Source organism: Hemiscyllium ocellatum, chromosome 9 (genome assembly GCF_020745735.1).
Source record: "Hemiscyllium ocellatum isolate sHemOce1 chromosome 9, sHemOce1.pat.X.cur, whole genome shotgun sequence".
NCBI classification, from domain to species: domain Eukaryota; kingdom Metazoa; phylum Chordata; class Chondrichthyes; order Orectolobiformes; family Hemiscylliidae; genus Hemiscyllium; species Hemiscyllium ocellatum.
The window spans coordinates 86,217,717-86,239,871 of NC_083409.1; the positions used below are offsets into that span (position 1 = coordinate 86,217,717).

A 22,155-nucleotide genomic window follows, 5' to 3' on the forward strand; every position below is an offset into this window, starting at 1 on the left:
GAGGGATATGGCCGGGTGCTGGCAGGTGGGACTAGATTGGGTTGGGATATCTGGTCGGCATGGATGGGTTGGACCAAAGGGTCTGTTTCCGTGCTGTACATCTCTATGACTCAATGAGGTGTGGAATATGAACACTAGCAAAGGTCGGCTTGGTCTGCTGTAGTTTCAGTGTAAATTTGAAAACAAAGTGATGTGAGGAAAATAAAACTTTTTCACACAATGAGTAGTTAGGATATGGAATGCATTACCTCAAAATGTGGTGGCGGCAGGTTCAACTGAGGATTTAAGAGGGCACTGGATGACTATTTGGAAGGAATGGCTTATAGGGTTTCAGGGAAAAGGCAGGAGATTGGCACTGGGTAATAAGTGTTAATCCAAACCGGCACAATCTGGGATTAGTTTGTAAATGCGGATGTAAATCATATACTAAACCAGAGCAGGTGAAAACAGCGTCTCCCTCACCTCCGCAGCTCCTCGATCTTGGTCTTATACTTGTTATAGAAAGGATTTTTCTGCAGTTCCTGCTCCTTTTCGGCCTGGTTTAAAACGCTGGAGATGGAGAAAGTGCGGAGATGATGGGACACCACACCAAGCCCGAGGGGGAGATGACAGCGGCTCCTGACAGCCAGACTCCGGTTAGTGAAAGACCAGAGCTCTCTCACCGCCGCCATGTTACCCGCCTCCCCGGTGCTCATCTCATGGGCCCGAGGGGAAACTGAGAACCAGCTGAAACATTCCACCTTCCAAACGTCGAACATGGAGGGCAAATACATGCTTCTGTGGTTACCATTTATCAGTTATTACTAAACACAGCACTGGAATTATCACCGCTACTGAATGACATTGCGAGTGTGTACTACGCTATTAAAAATAATCCTATGTCTCAAACATATCGAGGTGACGGACTTCATTCAGTTGACGGAACTCAGAGCCGCTCAGCTCGACAGTGACCTTCTCAAAATGGCGACGTAGAGACGGTGTGAGGTTGTGGTCCAGGGGGATGGAGCCGGTCAATCAGGAGGAGGATGAGACCCTCAGCCGCCATGTGCCCACTTTATATAACATTTGTGCAAAGAATATCAGCAAGAACATGGTCAGGCTGGAGCAGGGGGTCTGCGGTAAGATTGGAGCTGTAATTAAAGCACCACTTTGTTGAATCTCTGAGGTTTATAAAATACAGGAGCAGAATTCGGTCCTGTATTGTGTACAGTTCTGGTCGCCACATTACCAAAAGGATGTGGACGCTTTGGAGATGGTGCAGAGAAGGTTTACGAGGATGTTGCCTGGTATGGAAGGTGCTAGCTATGAAGAGAGGTTGAGTAGGTTAGGTTTATTTTCACTAGAAAAAAGGAGATTGAGAGGGGACCTGATTGAGGTTTACAAAGTCATGAAGGATATAGACAGGGTGGATAGGGACAAGCTTTTTCCCAGGGTGAAGGATTCAATAATGAGAGGTCATGCTTTCAAGATGAGAGGTGGAAAGTTTAATGGGGATACATGTGGCAAGTACTTCACACACAGGGTGGTGTACGTTTGGAACACATTGTCTGCAGAGGTCGTCGAGGCAGGCATGGTAGATTCATTTAAGATGCGTCGGGACAGGTGGGGAGCAGAGGGATGCAAATGCTAAGGAATTGACTGATAGGTTTAAACAGTACATTTGGATCGACTCAAGCTTGAAGGGCCGGTTCCTGGGCTGTAAATCTTCTTTGTTTTTAGTACTTTTCCTGCCAAACTTCATGACCTCACGTTTCCCTATATTGTATTCGATCTGCCATTTCTTTGCGCAGCCTTCTAGTCCATCCAAGTCCATCTGCAGCCTCCCCATTTCTTCAACACTATCTACCCCTCCATATATTTTTGTCTCATTTGCTCAAAATGTCAACAGTTTAACACAAGGCCAGTCAGAGCAAATGATCTTTGTCAAACTGAGAGAGAAAGATCAAAACAAATTTGCTCATATTACCTTTTCTTTAAAAATGTGGTAAGCAAAGAAGCTACTGTAAATAAAATCGAGTGGAGGTGTATAAATCTGATTTGTTTTTACTGATGACTGCACTGGTCACAAAAGTCTATCTTCAGTGAAACTTAAGAGCCATTTATTTTCATCTGAAAGTTTGCACTTGCTTTTTAACTGCCACTTTTTAAATCTCCAAGCTGTGTTTTGTTCCATATGTAGGTTTGCCAACTGCAATTCTTCGAGAGTTGTTGAATTACCTTAACATATATGACCTGGAAAGGATTGAAGAGGTTGCAGTAAAGAAAGGTAAAATTACTGCGGGAATTTCATCCTCAATTTTTGAACTTCCGTTAAACAACTCTTTGGCAAATTCCCAGAATTTGGGAAATTGCAATGTTTACTGGACTGGGATTTTAAAAGATTAAAATTTACAATTGATTATTAAATTTAACTTGAAAGTAGTATCACAGGTACACAGAGTGGTGGAGAAGGTATTGGCATGTTTGCCTTCTTTGGTCAGAGCATTGAGTACAGGAGTTGGGATATCATTCCAAGTTGGACTGAAGAGTCTGTTTCTGTACTGTGTGAATCTATGAACATCAACCTTTTTTTCCTTCATGACAGTTTGTTTAACTGTTAATGCTCATAACTTCATCAAAGAAAAGGATCTGGAGGGATTTCTCTTGAAGATGCATATACCAAATTGGTTGACTGGTTGAACAAGTAGTCCAAACACAACATCTGATGTTGTGACTTTTCCTTAATATTTTAGAAAATGGAAGGATAATTTAGATATGTGTATCTAATCAGATTTTTGAATATTTTGAATTCTTTTGTAAACTCCTGGTTGTGTTGAATAATGCACAATTAATTTTAGTTAATTGCTCGACTCAGTATCTATTACACCTTTGCATCAGAAGTAAGAACAAGGGATGTACTGAAATTCTAATGTATAATGTTCATGTTTACGTGGTAAATGGTATTGCTTTACCTATACGTTCATCTGGAAAAAAAATTAATTGCTTTTCATGTAGATGTTTTGTTAAGTTGAAGCCCCATCTGCTTGTATTGCTGGTTCAGATGATATTGAAGAACCTGTAACACGTTTAAAGAAAGACTGGAAAATTATCCAGCTTTCTGGACTATACCTTTTCAATTAGTCATTATTATGGAATAAACAATTAACCTTTTATTATGTCCTCAAGGGATATTGCTGACACAACATAACAGATGCACTTTGATATTCTAATCAGGTCCTTGTTCTTTTAGAAATCCTGGGATGTTTAAATAAGAGTAGCAACTATGTTGGTGGAAGCATATTTGCTTAAAAAAAACTACATCTGTTCTTTGCTGTAGAGGTTACTGGGTTTGGATCATGTGTATTCCTCCCCTTCCATGTTACAGCATTATAACAGCAGTCATTCATCTCAAAAGATAACCCTGCAAGAGCCAAAACAGTTCAATTACAGTATCATCACTGATAAAAATTCTTAAGCGACAATGCCACAGTGGCTGCAGGTATAAGTCGTTAGGTCAGATGATGAGACCTATGCAGTATTAACTCTGGAACCTGATTTGGTATACTTATATTTTGTGCCTCAATATACTTTCTAGGCATTTCGACTCAATTTCTTTGGCTACAGCTATGGAAGGATGTGATTGGGACAAACCCTAAAGTAATAACGGTATGTTTGTCGTTGTCTATCTGTTTTTTCATATAGTTTATGCTGTTAGTTTTTATGAATTAAAAACCGGGAATTCAATGCAACACGGTGGGGTGGCACGGTGGCTCAGTGGTTAGCACTGCTGCCTCACAGCACCAGGTCCCAGGTTCGATTCCAGCCTCAGGCAACTGTCTGTATGGAGTTTACACGTTCTCCCTGTGTCTGCGTGGGCTTCCTCTGGGTGCTCCTCTCACAGTCCAAAGATGTGCAGGTTAAGTGAATTGGCTATGCTAAATTGCCCATAGTGCTAGGTGCATTAGACAGAGGGAAGTGGGTCTGAGTGGGTTACTCTTCGTAGGGTTGGTGTGGACTTGTTGGGCCGAAGGGCCTGTTTCCGCACTAGGTAATCTAATTTTAAAAAATGTTGCTGTCTTTCCATATTTTGTAAAAACATAAGCTCACAAAAAGTGTTATTCTTTTGATGGAAAGTGTTATCGGACTATTTATTTGCTTTTGGTTTTCCTCTGCAATGAATCATCCAGATTCTGAAGAAGCTTATAACAAGTAAGGAAAAAATATTTTTTCTTTTACGTAGCCCTTGTTAGGGTAACTTATGGTGAGTTCAATTTGAAGTGGTTGAGTTTAAAAGTGAATATTTTTACAAGGTGTGAAATCAAGTTGAGAATATTCTGGAGGATTTGTAATTTATTTGACATCAGTGAACATGCCCCCCCCGCCCCCCAAGACAAATGTTAATATCATGTAGCATAGATCAATACCTATCTGGATTACCTGTAATACAATATTGTGCTGCTTCTGTGTTAATTTTCCATGGTATCGGTGCTTCAAAATTACTTGACACAATCAGCTTTATTTCAATGTAAAAGGTAGGCCTACCAGATCCAATGACTGGATGGAAATTTCACCTCTTGTCCCCTTCCAATAGAGACAGAGAACATTCTCTTGTGAATTTTCTAGTTGTGTTAGCATAACAATTGACACAAACTGCTTGAGAAAAACTATTCTAGAATTAAAGATTCTTCTTAAGAATTTAAGTTGACTTTAAAATTGCCATCATGTTGTCAATTTTGTGTACTGATCATTCTTTTCAATACTGTAGGAACCTTTTAACTGGAGAACAAAATTTTTACAAACATTCTTTCATGGAGTCTTGTGGGGAACATTGGATATCTTGAATGACAGGCGTTTAATTAATTCTCGCTCTTGTGCCTTGGTACTTGGATCCCGATATGTAAGCAAGCTAGTCATACGCAACAAGCTTCAAGGTGTGAAAGAACTAGTTGATAATCCAAGCATTTGTGCCCGTTTGACATCCACGGTACATAAACTCGTGTTTCAACATCTGCGTTCTGTGGATATATTGCTAGAGCATTCACTGTTAAAGTTGCTTCATGGTCTTGTTCACCATGGCAGTGTGAAGGAAGTGATATTATCACATTGGAATGAGCCCCACCCTGAATTATTAAGTCTCATACTGCGGACAAGTGCAGGATTTTGGCGTAAAGGGAAGAAGGAAGATCAGTATGCTTATTGTTGTGATGAGGTCAAATTAAAGATGGGTGTTCAAACAGAAGAGCCAACAGTGCAAAATAATATATTGGATTGCTACCATGAAAATACTGCGTACTGTGCTTTATCTGACTGGTCGTTTACTACTAGTCAGAAAGATGATAGTGAGAAAATCATGCCTCGAAGTGGTAACATGCCTCCTGTTAATGTTTTGTCCACAAGTGCTTATTGTGTAACTTCTAAAGGAACATCGTGTGAGGAACTTTGTCTGGCAAATAGGTCAAGTTGTTGTGAAACACATAGGACCTATCCTAAAAAGCGCAAGTCCTGTGGCACAATGTGTAAAACGCTATCCTCTTCTGGAAGTCATGGTATGGTTTTAATGGAACCAAATTCTTCTGCGCACAGCAGTCAATTAGACCAGCAGCCAATTTCGTCTGACAAGATTTGTGATGAAAGCAATTGTTGCAAAGGGCAGAAAGATTTAAATGGCTCATTGTATTCTTGTGCATGCAGTGGAGTTGTGGGAGAGCCTATACCTCCTGAGCAGTATCACCATGGTTCTAAAGGAAACCCAAATTACTCCCATGGAACTAATAGAGGAACATTTGTAGACCCAACATCATCCAATGGGATCACTCAGACTTCAGAACAACTTGTGTCCGTTTGTGAGTGTACTCTTAGTGCTGATAAACAAAGTGCTGCAATCGCAGAGCTGCAAACTTATGCTAAATTAAATGAAAGTTTTTCAAAGTGTTCAGGATCTCCTGGTATGTGTTCTGAGGGATTTGAATCAACAAATGAGTCTTCTCTTCTCAATTCAAGCCCATGGACCTCAGAAGCTCGACTGTCATGTTTTATAAACCAAAAAACGTGTAAAAAGCCCAGACTGACTGATATGTTGAATATCCAGTCAGCTGCACAATCAAAGAGTACTGATTTATCTGAAGTAATTAAGAACTCAGAGGACATCTATGATTATATTTTCATGATGGGTGGAAATAAAACAGACACTGAGCAGAATACCTCAGGCACTGCTGAAAACAATGACAATCTGTTGAATGGTTTGAATAACTTTGATTGCTTTGACCAAGAGCAAGTGGACAGCACACCTCTTTCCCACCCTCCTGAGCTTTCCCTGAGAAGTGTATCAGTGCTGGAAATAACATCAGTTTCACTGACGTACAAGTCTTCCATAATGCTGTCCAAGTTGCTCAGTTCATGGGTGACCCTCCAGAAACTCGTCTTGGAATATAATGGTTAGTTTGTGAGGTTTGTAGAGCTGAAATAAAAGCATCACGCAGTTTTGGTTCTATCGCAAATCCAAAGCATGGAGCTACACCAACCTTAAGCACAATTATATTGAATTAATGTTTCATCTATTGCTAGTTGGTGTAACAGCAAAAGATAAGCCTTTGTTTAATATCCTGATAAAGGATTTCTCTTCTATTTCCCTCTCAAAATAAAATATGGAATTGAACACTAGGTTCTGAGCACCTGATTGCAGGTTTTGCCTGGGATTTTTCTTTTAAAACATTTCTTGCAAGTATCATGCCTATTTGTCAGAAATGTTATCAAATTTAATGTTTAAATTTTCTTAATTATTTACTTCACTTCAGTTCATCACTGGGATAAAAATTGTGGAGTTACCATTATTCTGATCCAGTATGTACTGACAAGTTGTTATGTTGGTATTTTAATATCCTAGTGAAGGCTTTTCTTTAAACTGTTGTGGTTCTGTTCACCGAGCTGTGAATTTGTGTTGCAGACGTTTCGTCCCCTGTCTCAGTGACATCCTCAATGCTTGGGAGCCTCCCAAGCACTGAGGATGTCACCTAGACAAGGGATGAAACGTCTGCAACACAAATTCCCAGCTCGGCGAACAGAACCACAACAACGAGCACCCGAGCTACAAATTTTCTCACAAACTTTTCTTTAAACTAGTTTCAGTAATCACCCCATTCCTCAGCCTAGATAGGATCAGCAAATCACTTGTTAGTAATGGTCAGTGGCCTCCTAACTAGCATGTAGATTGGGGTTTGCTCAACTGGAAATATCAACAAAAATTTAAATTTATGACACATGAAGTAATGGTAAAGTAAATGGTGTCTGCTTTGAAAACAACAAATGCTGGAGATCACAGCAGGTCAGACCGCATCCATGGAGAGAGAGGAAGCTAATGTTTCGAGTCTAGATGACTTCTTCAAAACTAAAATGAAATGCTATACAGTAATTTGGCAGCAGGTGGTGAAGGATAGTGGGTGTAGAGTGCTGATGGAGAAAAGGTGTTGATTGTTCAGATTAAACGATCGGAATGTGAGAATGGCAGAACAAATGTGCCTCTCCTGTCAGACTTGAGAGGACAGACCGTCCCTACAATGAAGGGGATAGGGGAGAGAGGACATGATAACACGCTAAAAGAAAGCAAAGAAATGGGAGCTAGTTTACAATTGAAAGGTGTTGAGCTCAATATTAAGTCCATAAGACTATAAAGTGCCTCGTCTGAAGATGAGATGTTGTTCCTCCAGTTTGCGCTGTTTCACTGGAACATTGCAGCATGCCGAGGACAGACAAGTGGGCATGAGAGCAGGATGCTGTGTTAAACTGACTGGCTACAGGAAAGTCAGGGTCATGCTTGCATACAGACAGGAGATGTTCTACAAAGCAGTCACCCAGTCTGCATTTGGTTTCTACAATGCAAAGTAGGCCACATTGGGTGCAGCGAATACAATACACAAGATTGAGAGAGGTTCACGTGAAATGCTACTCCACCTGGAAAGACTGTTTAGGATCTTTGGATGGTGAGCAGGGAGGAGGTGAAGGGGCAAGTATTGCACCTTCTGCAGTTACATGGGAAGGTTGGTGGAGGGTGTTGGAGGTTGTGGAATGTATTGGGGTGTCCCAGAGAGAATGATCCCTATGAAATGCAGACAGTGGGAGTAGGGGGGGATAATGTGTTTGTTGGTGGCGTACTGCTGGAGTTGTCTGAAACTGATCTTTGGAATGTGGACGCTGGTGAGATGAAAAGTGAGAACACGGTCTTGTTGTGAGTGAGTGGGGTGGTGTAGGGGTGGAAGCACGGCCTGAATAATCCCCATCCACCACCACTCTCTGCTGCATGGCTGAACTTGTTCACTCACTGAACAATTTCTCTTTTAAGTTATCTCACTTCTGCCAAGGGAAAGAAGTTGCTAAGGGCAACCACATGGGTCCCAGTTATGCCTGCCTCTCTATAGTTATGTGGAACCATCCTCATTCCAGTCTTATACTGGTCCCCTCCCATAACTTTTATTTGATATGCAACAACTGCTTCAGTGCCACTCCATGCTCATGCCATGACTTTGAAACCTTCATTCGTCTTGGTTGCAATTTCTATCCCTCTATAACTTTCACATGGTCCATTTCCAACACTTCCCTTCCTTTCCTTGACCTCTCTGTTTCGCATCCAACCAATCACCCTTGATTCTGCACTTGCCCCTTTCCATCACTCACAACAGCATGATTGGGTTCACCTTTACCTCACTTTTCATCCCACCAGCCTCTGCATTCAAAGGATCATTCTCTATTTCAGACAACTGCAGAATGCCACCACCAAACACATCTTCCCCTTACTACCCCTGTCAGCATTTTATAGGGATCGTTCCCTCCTGGTCGTCATATTCCATTTCACAGCCCCAACATATCCCCTTCTGTCCTTCCCATGAAACATCTGCCCTTTCATCTCCTTCCTGCTTACCATCCAAGGACCTAAACTATCTTTCCAGATGAAGCAGCATTTCACCTGAACCTCCTCCAATCGCGTGTATTGTATTTGCTGCACCCAATGTGGCCAACTCCACATTGGAGAAACCAAACGCAGACTGGGTGATCGCTTTGCGGAACACCTCCGGTCTGTGCACAAGCAGGACCCTAACCTTCCCATAGCCGGTCATTTTAACATAGCATCTTGCCCTCACACCCACTTGTCTGTCCTCGACATGCCGCAAAGTTGTAATCAATCACAGCGCAAACTGGAGGAACATCTCATCTTCAGACGAGGTACTTTACTACCTTCTGAACTTCATATTGAGTTCAACACCTTTAAATTGTGAATAGCTCCCATTTCTTCCCTTTTAGTTGTTATCACTTCATCTGAACTATCAACATCTTTTCTCGATCAGCACCCTGCACCCACTACCCCACCTGCCCCCAAACTATAGCATAAATGCTGTCCATTCCACCACTTCACTTCAGCTCTGATGATGAGTCATCTAGATTCGAAATGTTAGTTTGCTCTCTCTCCATAGATGCTGCCTGATGTGCTGTGATCTCTAGCATTTGTTGTTTTCATTACAGATTCCAGCATCTGTAGTAATTTATTCTTACATGTTGTCTGCTTTACACAGATATCATTAGTTATACTCTGTTGTTGCTTCCACTTTAAGGTCTAGGTCCTGCCATCTTTCTGATTCTCAAGGAACTCTATGTCCTCTCTCAATGCAATGACAACAGTCTTTCCACTCTTGTATTAAAAGATGATATCCTTCATCTTCCCATGATAAAGCTAGTTAAAATCCTGCTCAGCATCTTCCCCCGCCTGCACACGTTCAACTTGGGCTTCCTGCTAGAAATACAAAACGAAGCTCTGGAGAAAGAGATGTCGATGGTTGTTGAAGAGGGAACAGGTGAGAAATACATTTTTAAAAAATAAACATGAAATAATTGCACCACTTTCCAAAATAAATGTGGTTGAAAAGTCCTGATTTACTTGACATCCAATTGGTTGGGATTTTAAAAACATGCCTATCATGCTGTCTGTGTAATCGTGATTAGGCTACAGACAGTCGACAGGAGAATTGGTGGAATAGGAAGAGCTGATAGGTTGAAATGCATATTTTCATAATTTAGTCAACTTGTTGATGGTAGTTACTCCTCAATTGCACAAGTATGTTTTAACGTATTTTAAACAAGAGTTCTGCTTTGATGTGGATGTTCAGTTTTGGATTTTGGTTAATTGTTTGCTGTTGTGTTTTCTCAGAGAGCTATTTGGAGGATTTGAGTCTGAGTTGGACTAATAAACCTCTCCAGGTTGACTTGCTCTTGCCTGTTTTAAGAGAATTGAAATTCCTCAGACGTCTGTGTCTGCACAGGGCATCATTCAGAACTCCAGAGGACCTTGGCAAGCTGTTGCACGCGACTACATGTGCGTGGTAATGTACACTACTAAAGGGATAAGTTTGCCAAAGGCGTTTTGTTTTAATTTGAACCAGTTTTGTGTAATACAATGTCATCCTGTGAACCAGTGATTCCTTTGCTTTAAACAATCATAAAGCATCTGGAATTTTCCCTATAGCAAGCAAATGCTTATTGACTCTGGCGCAGCCCTGTATCTGCATGATTTCCAACTATTCTGTGTTGACTGTGATACGCCTAATGCATAGCTCATTAATCTTTATTCCCCCTTGGATGACCCATTGCTTGGAGATTCCAGTGATTTTCTGGTGTTGATGCCTAATATTTTATGAGACAAGAGTTTAAGAAGATAAGCTTTTATTGAACCGGCAAGACAAAATATTGAACTGTTATTTCTCTTTGAAAAGCAGCATCTTAAATGATTGTAATGGTCAATTTGTCTCCTAGACTTTCTCTCTGCGTTGGATTGGGTTACCATACAAGATGTTAATCTTGCTGTTTGCTTTAAGGAAGTTCTAGGTCTTTTACGCAGTGCTCCTCTTAAAGGTAAGAACAAGCAAATCCTGTAGTGGACAAAACCGAGTTGTAATTACTGTCTGAACTGTGCTTATCTTTCATTAAGTGTAACACAACGTAATGCACTGAATTCTCATACAATTTGAAATTGTAAGTACTGCTTCAAGATACGCATCACAATTTAGTAATCTTCTCCCTCAAGCCTTTTTCCTGAAATATAGAAATGGAATGCAGGAATTGGGTTCACTGTGCTCCTGGCGCGAATGTGATCAGTTCACATAACACTGTGACTATCACTGAAATTGGTCAGTAGAGGCTCTCGGTTCTGTTTTTTTTAACATTTATTCATGGGGTGAAGGTGTCGCTGGCTGGGCTAGCTTTTATTGTCCATCTTATTTATTTGGTGGTGGGGGAGTGACCATGGATCATAAGATACCGGAGGAGAATTAGACCATTTGAACCACATTGCTGTAGATCTGGAGTCACATGTAGATCAGATCTGGTAAGGATGGCAATTTCCTTCCCTAAAGGATGTTAGTGAACCAGATATATTTTTTTTCAACAATGGACAATGGTTTCATGGCAATCATTAGACTTTTAATTTCAGATTTTTTAAAAAGAAGTTTAATTCAAATTCCACTATCTGCTTCTCTGGGATTTGAACCCACGTCCCCAGAACATTGCTATCTCTTTGATTGCTAGTCTAGGAACAATACCAATGCACCATTACTGGCCCACATTAGGTCACTGCTTTTCTCTACTTTTAGTTGAAACTTTAAACCAAAGCCCTGTTTGACCTCCATAGGCATTCATAAAGTATCCCATGGTACTATTTGAAGAAAAGCAAAGGTGTTTTTCCAGTGTTGTGACCCATGTTTATATCTCAACCAACACTCAATAGGTTGTTACATCTTTATCATATTTCTGTGACAATGTACAAATTGGCTTTTTTGTTTTTCTACAACAGTGATTATTTTAGAACTACTTAATTGACCACAAAATATTTGGGATGTCTTCAAGTTGTGAAAGGCATAATATTGACGCAAGACCTCTCATTTATGTCTTGACTTTTCGAGGAATTGCAAACATGACATGTATGATATCACAGCAAAGGCCTTTGGTGTAATGAATAAGAAAGTCTTTTTCAACTTTACATTCACAGGTTTAACATTGGATAACTGTCGTTTGTTTGAGAGACAAACAGCAGAAACTGTGTCAGAAATCATCACTGCTCTGAAACAAAATCAGTCTCTCAAATTCCTGTCTTTACCTGCGAACCGATTAGGTTGGTATGTCTCGGTTTATTCTCACCCACTCAACTTGAGGTTTAGGTCTCATGTTATAATTTGAAACAATATTGAGAGAAATTAACAGCATTTTTAATCATGCTACCGTTTATTCCTCAGCTGTGTTCCAGTTGTGTCAGTTAAAATAGGAAATCTAAACCGTCCAGAGATTATAGGACTTGGGAGCAGGAACAGGCCATTCAGGTGGCACGGTGGCTCAGTAGTTAGCACTGCTGTCTCACAGCATCAGGGTTCCAGGTTTGATTCCAGCCTCGGGCAACTGTCTGTGTGGAGTTTGCACGTTCTCCCTGTGTCTGCATGGGCTTCCTCCGGGTGCTCCGGTTTCCTCCCACACTCTAAAGATGTGCAGGTCAGGTGAATTGGCCATGATAAATTGCCCATAGTTTTAGGTACATTAGTCAGAGGGAAAATGGGTCTGGATGGATTACTCTCGGAGGGTCGGTGTGGACCAGTTGGGCAAAAGGGCCTGTTTCCACACTGTAGGGAATCTTAAAAAAAAGATCACGGCTAATTTGGTTATGATTGCAATTCCATCTTAGTGTTCACCGCTTTTAACTCACACTCTCACTCTCACTCTTCCCTCCCCTTCCATCAACAGCTGCTTTGACTCCCTTGTCTATTTTACTCAACCTTGAATAAATTCAATGAATTTCCTCACCTCCACTGCTTTGTGCGAAAGAGAATTCCACATACTAATAAGCCACAGAGGGGGTAGAAAACATCCTTTCAATCATAAAAGCAAGACCTCTTATTCTTAATCTATGAACCTTAATTCTCATCTCCCTCAGGAGAGAAGATTTTTTTCGTATCCACCATACAAAGTCTTCTCAGGATTTTGCATATTTCATGAAGATTACTACTCCTTCTAAATTCTAAACATCCAATCTTTCTCAATAAGATATACCGATTCCTCAGGGTGTAAGCTGAGTGAGACTTCTCTGAATAACTAATCCAATTACCTGGATACGTTAATTAAATAATGAGGCCAGAACGATGTACAATACTCCTGATGGGGGTCATTGAGTCTCTGTGCAGCTCCTGTGAAACCTCTCTTTTTTTATATTTTGTTCCTTTTTGCAATAGACATGAGCTTTCTAATTGCTTTCCTAAACGGGTGTTATACTTACATACTGATTTTACTAACCCAGATCCCTTTATACCACCTATTTCTGCAAACTCGGCATTTTTTTCATTCTTACAGCCAACTTTAATGGACATTTTACCTTAGCTTACTTTCCTACATGTTTTGGTTTCATCATTAAGTTTTTCATTTTTTTTTATTCATTCATGGGCTAGTCCAGCATTTAGTGCCCATCACCAGTTGCCCAGAGGATAGTTAAGAGTCACCCACACTATTGGGGCTATGGGGTTCCAAGAGGCGTGGTGACCTCTGTGAGCGACATGGTGGCTCAGTGATTAGCACTGCTGCCTCACAGCGCCAGGGACCTGGGTTTGATTACCACTTCGGGGGACTGTCTGTATGGAGTTTGCGCATTCTCCCTGTGCCTGCGTGGGTTTCCTCCGGGTGTTCTGGTTTCCTTCCACAGACCAAAGATGTGCAGGTTAGATGAATTGGCCATGCTTAATTGCCCATTGTGTTCACGGATGTGTAGGTCAGGTGCATTAGACAGGTGTAAATGTAGAGTCTGGGTCTGGGGACCCTCTTTGGAGGGTCAACAATTTCCACACTGTGGGGATTCTAAGAGGTTGAGAAGGGAGGTCCTTCATGGTAACCTCAGCCACTGCAGTAATTGTGGCCGTTCTGTTGACATTACTCTGCTTCACAAACCAAATATCAAATTAACTGATCTACCAACCCTGGAAAACAGAAACCAATGCACTTTAGTAAAATCTGCCTTCGTGCCCTTATTAATCGTTGTTTAAGATCAGATTTAAAACACTTGCATCCAAATTTCTCACCTTCAAAACAAGTGTGAAATTCTGTTATAACTGTGATCATTGTTGCCCAGTGAGATTATTGATTAATCTTGTTTTATGCTCTTACATTTTTGAGATATGTGAGGGAGCAATGATTCTTTTCACTGTAATGCATAATGCTTTGGCTGGGCACATTGTCCTATAGCATGCATTCAAATACACTGACACATTTTGTGTTACCATTTCATTTATTGAAATGTTTAATTGGTTAATAGCTAATAAAAATTTTCTGACGCACTGTTTTTCACAATACAATTGCAGTGTTTTCCATGTGCCTGTAATCATTAAAGCATTTCAGTTTCTTCATGACATGAAGGCCCGACCCATTTTTGGAATCTGCCCAAAAGTCTTCCCTTGTGAAAACCGGTGTAAAGAAATTAGTTAACAAGTATGCCTTCATTCACCACTATTTACAAAGTTCCAACCTTTTCTAATCTCTTTTTGTTTTTTGTTGTTTAGTCACTCCTCTTGGCCCTCTGGTCAATTCTAGCAGTCAGATTAAATATCTTGATTCTCAGAACCAAAAAGTCTCACCTGTTCTTTGATACTTTTGTAGCTATCAGTTTGATTTGATAATTTTCTTCTGATTATGAATAGAACGTGTTTTTAGTTTTTGTATTTGTTCCTGTTCTGTGTGCCTACTGTATTTTTATGGCTTCATTACTACTGAATTGGTGAACTGCCAGCACTATACATGTTTGTTTTGGAAGGACAGGAAATCAAGTGGAACTTCAACCTCTTTTTAGCTCTGAAGATATAAAGGAATCAGCAGTTATAGTTATAAGGAATGCTTTTCATATATAAAACATTACAACCATATAAGGCTTAAAACATACAAGTAAGTGCCAGACATGCCTCCAGCTTTCCCTTCCTGCAGCCATAGCACATACAATGCTTTAAACAATCCTGTGAAATGGTTGCCTTACAAGGAAAGATTGAACAGGTTGGATTCGTGCTTGTTGGAGTTCAGAAGAATGAGAAGTGATCTGATTGCAACATAATATTCTGAAGGGGCTTGGCTGGGTAGCTGCTGATATGGTATTTCCCCTCCTGGTGAAATCCAGAGCTGGAACACAGTTTAAAAGTAAAAATGTCTCTTTTTAAGACAAAGGAGGATTTTCTTTTCTCTTCTAGAGGATTGTTAGTCTCTGCAATTCCCTTTTCCAGTGAGTAGTAGAGGCTGGGTCACTCGATGTGTTTAAGGCTGAGTCAGACTGCCTTTTCAATTAACAAATGAGCTAGGGTTTATGGTGGGTAGGTGGGAGAGTGGAATAACAGCTATAACCAGATCAGCCCTGATCTTATTGAATGGGGCAGCTGGCTAAATGGTCTAACTCTGCTCCTATTTCTTCTGATATTATGACATGTAATGCCCATGTTTTGTTGGTGGATGATGAGCGGAAATAGAAATGGCCTTGGGACCATCAGTTACATTCAATAACTGACTTCACAGCTTTGGCTAGATATGAATAGATTTGACGCATTCTATTTTTTGATAGTATTTTAGGAAGTATCTATTTTTTCATAACCACAATTTAAGGCATGTTTCTGAAATACAGTTCCTTTTAACCAAGTGGGTGTGCGTTGCTTATTGATTTTTGAAGAGAAGCTAACAATACATTTGCTTAATCTTTGGAGGTGGATCAATTTTGAACTCCTTTCAACTAATTGCTTTCCAAAACTCACCTTCCTCCTCTTCCTCCTCCTCCTCCTCCTCCTCTTCCCCTCCCCCCGCCATCCCCCAACTCATGCATATACTGTTTTTCAGAAAGTCAACGGATAAGTTTATTTCAAATTTCTTTTGTAAAATAAAATTGTCAAAAATTCTGGAGTTATGGCTGTTCTTAATTATTAGTTTGTGTATCACTTTGCTGTTCTTGTGATTACCAGGGAATGATGGTTTGCTCTCACTGGCAAAACTCTTTACTCAGGATTCGTTGTCATGCATCTCTAGCCTGAACGTCAGGTAATCGTTTTTAGAATATCTTTCTTCATTCCATGTGCACCATTCTGTAGTTATAGAGTTATAGAGATGTACACCACAGAAATGGACCCTTCAGTCCAACTTGCTCATGCTGACCAGATATCCCAACCTAATCTAGTCCTATTTGCCAGCACTTGGCCCATATCTCTCTAAACTCTTCCTATTCATAAACCCATCCAGATGCCTTTTAAATGTTGGAATTGTACCAGCCTTTACCACATCCTCTGGCAGTTCATTTCATATATGCACCACTCTCTGTGTGAAAACATTGCCCCTTAGGTCCCTTTTATATTTTTCCCCCCTTACCCTAAACCTATGCCCTCTAGTTCTGGATTCCCCCCACACCAGGGAAAAGACTTTGTCTATTTATCCTATCCATGCCCTTCATCATTTTGTAAACCTCTATAAGATCACCCCTCAGCCTCCGACGCTCCAGGGAAAACAGCCCCAGCTTATTCAGCCCCTTCCTATAGCTCAAATCCTCCAACCCTGGCAATGTCCTTGTAAATGTTTTCTGAACCCTTTCAAGTTTCACAACATCCTTCCAAAAGGAAGGAGATGAGAATTGCACGCAATATTCCAAAAGTGGCCGAACCAATGTCCTGTACAGCCGCAACATGACTTCCCAATTCCTATACTCAATACTCTGACCAGTAAAGGAAAACATACCAAACATCATCTTCACTATCCTGTCTCCCTGCGACTCTATTTCAAGGAGTTATGAACCTGTGCTCCAAGGTCTCTTTGTTCAGCAACACTCCCTAGGACCTTATCATTTAACGAATAAATCCTGCTCTGATTTGCTTTTCCAAAATGCAGCACCTCGCATTACCTAAATTAAACTCCATCTGCCACTCCTCAACCTCTTGGTCCACCTGATCAAGATCCTGTAGTAATCTGAGGTAACCTTCTTTGCTGTCCTCTACATCTCCAATTTTGGTGTCATCTGCGAACATACTAACTATACCTCCTATGTTCATATCCAAATCATTTATATTAATGATGAAAAGTAATGAACCCAGCACTGATCCTTGTGGCACTCCACTGGTCACAGGCCTCCAGTCTGAAAAACAACCCTCTGCCACCATCTTCTGTTTTCTACCTTTGAGCCAGTTCTGTATCCAAATGGCTAGTTCTCCCTATATTCTGTGAGATCTAACCTTGCTAACCAGTTTCCCATGGGGAACCTTGTCAAATGCCTTACTGAAGTCCATATAGATTACGTCCACCACTCTGCTCTCATCAATCCAGTTGGCTGAGAAGGTGTAATCACTTGGTCCAAGGTTGTTCTTAGGTTTTTAAAAATGGCATGAAATTACTTGTGCTCACATTCCAGGACCAGAAACAAAACCCGTCCTTTTGTGGTAGCTAACCATTCAGTATGATAAAAATTAGAGATGATAATTTCTCTTCAATCAACCTCAAATAGGTTTCCTATGTTCCCTTTTCCAAAATTTCTGCTTTGCTGTACCTTCCAATGTTGTTCTCAGCTTGTGCTAGGTCATCTAATTTCAGGCCTCTGTTTTTATTGTTTTGGAATTAGTTACTTTGAAATGAAGAGAGGCAGCCCAGGATTTGTGTTCTGGTAGAAGTGGGACTAGGCTCCCAACCTTTGCTACAGCTGAGATCAGTAACCCAGATTGTGGATGACCTCAGTTTTGATCGTACTTTCATTCAGCACCACATTGATGGTGCTTCATTCTACCGAGGTGTACCTCACTTTTCAGAGTAGCATATTTTGTTTATACGTAAACTACCATTGATGGCTGTTGTTTCCTAGCCCAGCAGAGATTTACATTCTATCTGTCTTCAAGCTGCAGAGACCATTGACAGTATATGCATTTATTTAGACGATTTCAGTAAAGGGAAAAAAAAAGTGGATCATTATATCTTCTGAAATATTTGAAGGATATAACAAATGAGTGGAGTATTTTAATTTTGTGCTAATTTCAAAGGCGATGGATCTCTATCCAATTCCATAATGCTGTCGTGAACAGAGCAGAGTGAGAGTCTGATTGGCAAATCCACATTTTGAGATTTAGTCATAGTTGAGGTTACTTTTGAAGCAAAGCTGACTGGATATTTGAATTAATTATGTTTAACCCTACTTGTAAAGGTCTTTATTACATAATAGGCTCAACAAAATGAATTATTGGTTAATGACTCAAATGAATGAAATCTCATTTATGATTTTGTTTTAAAAGTGCAAATTGTATTCGAGGAGATGGATTACTCAAGTTTGCAAAGCTACTTCTGACCTCTGAATCAGAACAATTTGGTGGGCTGAAACTGAAGGAATTAAACATAAGCGAGAACTTGTTCTTCAGAGAGCCAGCGCTTACTCAGGAAGCACTTGAACTCTTCAAAAACAAATGTCATGTCATCACAATACAGTCTCTTACTGAGCCATCGCAAGCATTTGCTGACCACATCAGTGTAATGTAGACATTCCAACATCCAGTGGCCTTGTTCTGGACTATTACAACTTACTAGCTTCAGATAATTTGATTATTTTACTTCACGTACATCCTGAACCATTCTGATTATTGCAATTGGAGTGTTTTCATGCATTTATACAGGACTGAATGCAGCCCCAAGAAAAACAAATGTGCCAATCATGTAGTTAGAAATCATCTTTCTTTCTTGCTTGGCTGGCTTAGGATCCAACCTGGTCCAGAGCACCACTGGCAGTATAAATAATGGGCTACTTCATAACTTTGTATGATTTGGGAGGGAAAATGAGTGATGCAATTGGATTTTGTTTCTTGGTTTTTGTTTTAGAATTTATTTAGTGTAGCAATTTGTACTAAAGTATTTTAGTTTTTCTGTTTTGAAAGAAACTGGTGCGCCCTCTATTGAGGGTGGGTTGACAACCACTTCACAATATGTTGAGCTACAGTGTTAGTAAACAACTTCTACTGATCCCCTAACATTGTTTTCTAGATATTGTTTTAATATTCTAATTATTGTGAACTTTGTTATGTTCATAAAGTTCTTTGCTCTGAAAAGTAGCTTATTTTGTTTGCATACACAAATGTGATTTAAGCTTAGCTTTACATAGCCATTATGATGGCTGTATAACCTGTATGGTGAATCGATCACTGGATCACAGCTTCCTAGCATCCATTACCTTAACAGAGACCCCTGCAATCAAAGATGGTGGATCTTGACACTGACAGCTGTGACCGCTGGAGGCTAACTGTTCAGTAGGGCAGTGGAAGAGGGAGCAGAAATTAAATGAAAACCAGGCCCAGAGAAAACAGGCCACTGCATCTTCTCTGCCCACTGTCTTACTCTGCAGCAAATGGGTAGAGATTGCCATGCCAGAATGGGGTTCCTGAACTACATCAGGCAATATATGAGAGTTGACCACCCTCCTTCAATGAGATGGAAGACAATCACAATATATAATTCACCCTGTAAAATAAGCACTACTGCAGTTAGGTGGTAGTGTAAAGAAGAGAACAGGAGTGTCAGAGCTTCTGTTCACTCAGAGCTGGTACAATAATAAAAAAAAATCCAGCCTGTATCATTAATTAAAAGCAAAATTCAACAGAAAATGCTGGAGAAATGCAGCAGGTCTGGCAGTATCATTGGAGAGAGAGAGAGGCAGAGTCAACATTTTAAGTCCAATATAACTCATTTTTGCAACTGTAATGTTAAAATTGTGATTTTGGGAAACAGTTACAAAGATTCTGGTTTTGGATAATCTCATATCAATATGATAAAAGGAAGACAGTTTACAGTGAACTGGAAACATCTGAGGAATTCAAAAATTAATTATTGATGCAGAATCAGATTATTTTCCAAAGAGGCTTAAATGCCATAAACAAATAAAAGGGAAGTAGACAATGTAAAACTAAGAAAAACACAAATTCAAAATGAAAGTCCACATGCTTTTTGAATGGGAGAGATATAAAGGATACCAGAGAGTGACAAAAAGTTAGTTAAAAATTGCGAAAACACTAAGTTGCAAATGGTGTCAAAGTTGAGCAAAATCTTTTAATATTGAGGAAAGCTAGTATGGTCATGAACAACTGATATCAGTGAAAATCAAGAAATGGTGAATAATATCTGTATTTACAGAAGATAATAAGCTGGACATTCCAAGAAAGCATTCAATTTTGCAAGTTAAAAATCGCACAACACTAGGTTATAGTCCAACAGGTTTATTTGGAAGCACTAGAGTTTGGAGGGCTGCTGCTTTATCAGGTGGTTGTGGAGTGTAAGATCGTAAGACACAGAATTTGGAGCTAAAGTTTAGTGTGCTTTAACTGAAATTATATATTGAAAAAGACCTGGATTGTTTGTTAAGTCTCTCATCTTTTAGAATCTTGAATTTTAGCAGTGAACTTACAAAATTAATTTTTAAAAAATGATAATCTTGCTAACTGAAATTGTTGGAAATACTGAGTGGGTCAGCCAAAGTTTTAGTGAGAGGAACAGTAAACATTTCAGGTTGATGCTGGTTTGGATTTGGAGAGAATATATCATGCCTGCAGTGTTTGAAAAGTAACTGAATTGGAAGAAGCAGGCAATCAAATTTATTTAATTGATGTCCAGAAGGTATTTGATAAAGTCCCTTATGAAAGACTTGGTTAAAGTTGAAGTTCATAGAATTGAAGATAAATTGAGAAATTGGCAAGGTACAGTGGTGCTAATTTTCAGGATATGTTGATTGGTATCTCAAGGATTTATCTTGGAGCCACACTGTTCACTGTATTTATGAACACTTAAGAGTATGTGATAGGTCTCATCATATTTCTCAGTGACACATGATAAGAAGTGTAAATATTATGTATATTGGTAAAACTCTGGTAATTCACTTTCAGGGATAGGAAAATTGGCAAAATACTTTATAAAGATACAAACAAAGCCTAATGCAAGAAGGTAAGAGTACAAAGGGTCAGTAGCTATGCAACTCTCTGCAAAGCCAAGTATACCACAGGTTTGGAGTACTGTCAGCAATTCTGGCATTTTAGGATATGTTGTCCTTGAAGAGAGCACAATATTTACCAGACTGAAGAATAAACTCCAAGATTTCAGATGGAGAGATTGCATATAGTTATAATCCCTGGAATTTAAAAAGTAATTATCAGATGAAAGGTTGCAATATAGTAAGGGAGCAGGTACATGAGAACTCTACTGTTTTGAGGAGTCTTGGACTAGATGGCATAGTGCAATAATTGGAGCCACACCTTCCAGCAATGAAATTATGAAACTCCTCCACACAAAGGGTAGTGGGAATTAGGAAATCTTCAGTGAACAGCTGTTGATTTTAGACCAATTATTAATTTTAAATCAGTGATTAGTATACTTTTGTTCACCTAAGTTTCAGAGTTTGAGGGTAAAGGTTGTTATGAAAGTGTAAAAGTGTACTGTACCTTTGAGAGTGAAGGACTTGGCAAGCACACCAAATGCTGGAGAATTTGCAATTAACATTTGGTTCAGAACAAATAGCATTGGCTGAGATGCTTTGAGACAAAAACAAATTTGAATTTGGTCAATCAGTTTAAACTATACCCCAAAAATACTAAATTCCAATCAATGCTTTGGGGTATAAGACTGAGGAAAATTGAACAGTTGGGAGGAGAACTGCCAAGCCAATGACTTCTGCAAACTGCCCAGAGAATAGCTTTCTTAAATCGATCAGTAACCTGTGAAATAGAATCCCCAAGAAGAAAAGAAGACAGCAAAACAGAAAAGAACTGAAAGCTGCCTGGTTTTGAGATAAGACGTTTTGTTTTGTAAATCTTAATCAGGGATTTTATTGGACTAGTATTGTAGAGGGGGAAGATGAAAGATAGGTTAGAAGAAGGAGTTGTAAATAGTTGTTAGTTAATTATTCTCTGTTACACTTTAAGAAATAAATCTGTTATTTTTTTACTTTAAATAGTTCTTGGCCACTCGAACTTTCACAGATTACTGCACGAGATAAATCTGTTCTGTGTTGCTGGGTTAAATTATGTAGGAGGATTTACCTGTTAATATATTTAACTGTTATGACATGAGGTAAATCCTCCTGCTTAATTTAACCCAGCAACACAGAAAAGATTTATCCCGTGCAATAATCTGTGAAAATTT

At 39.7% G+C, this 22,155-nt stretch overlaps 2 protein-coding genes across 2 annotated transcripts in view; one reads left to right on the plus strand and one right to left on the minus strand.

Moving 5' to 3' along the window:
- The window catches only part of atpaf1 (ATP synthase mitochondrial F1 complex assembly factor 1), a 30,948-nt gene extending 30,014 nt beyond the window's left edge, over positions 1-934 (minus strand). The window contains exon 1 of the mRNA XM_060830542.1: positions 463-934. Coding sequence (XP_060686525.1) covers positions 463-773 — 311 coding nt within the window. The 5' untranslated portion in view covers positions 774-934. The remainder of the gene's footprint in view (positions 1-462) is intronic.
- lrrc41 (leucine rich repeat containing 41) lies at positions 736-19,079 on the plus strand. The gene is made up of 10 exons (XM_060830541.1): positions 736-1,118; positions 2,180-2,266; positions 3,575-3,645; positions 4,745-6,413; positions 9,579-9,818; positions 10,172-10,336; positions 10,774-10,872; positions 12,005-12,127; positions 15,978-16,053; positions 18,276-19,079. The coding sequence occupies exons 1-10, from the start codon at positions 1,001-1,003 to the stop codon at positions 18,514-18,516; spliced, it is 2,889 nt and encodes a 962-aa protein (XP_060686524.1). The 5' UTR covers positions 736-1,000; the 3' UTR covers positions 18,517-19,079.
- The last annotated feature ends 3,076 nt before the right edge of the window (positions 19,080-22,155 follow it).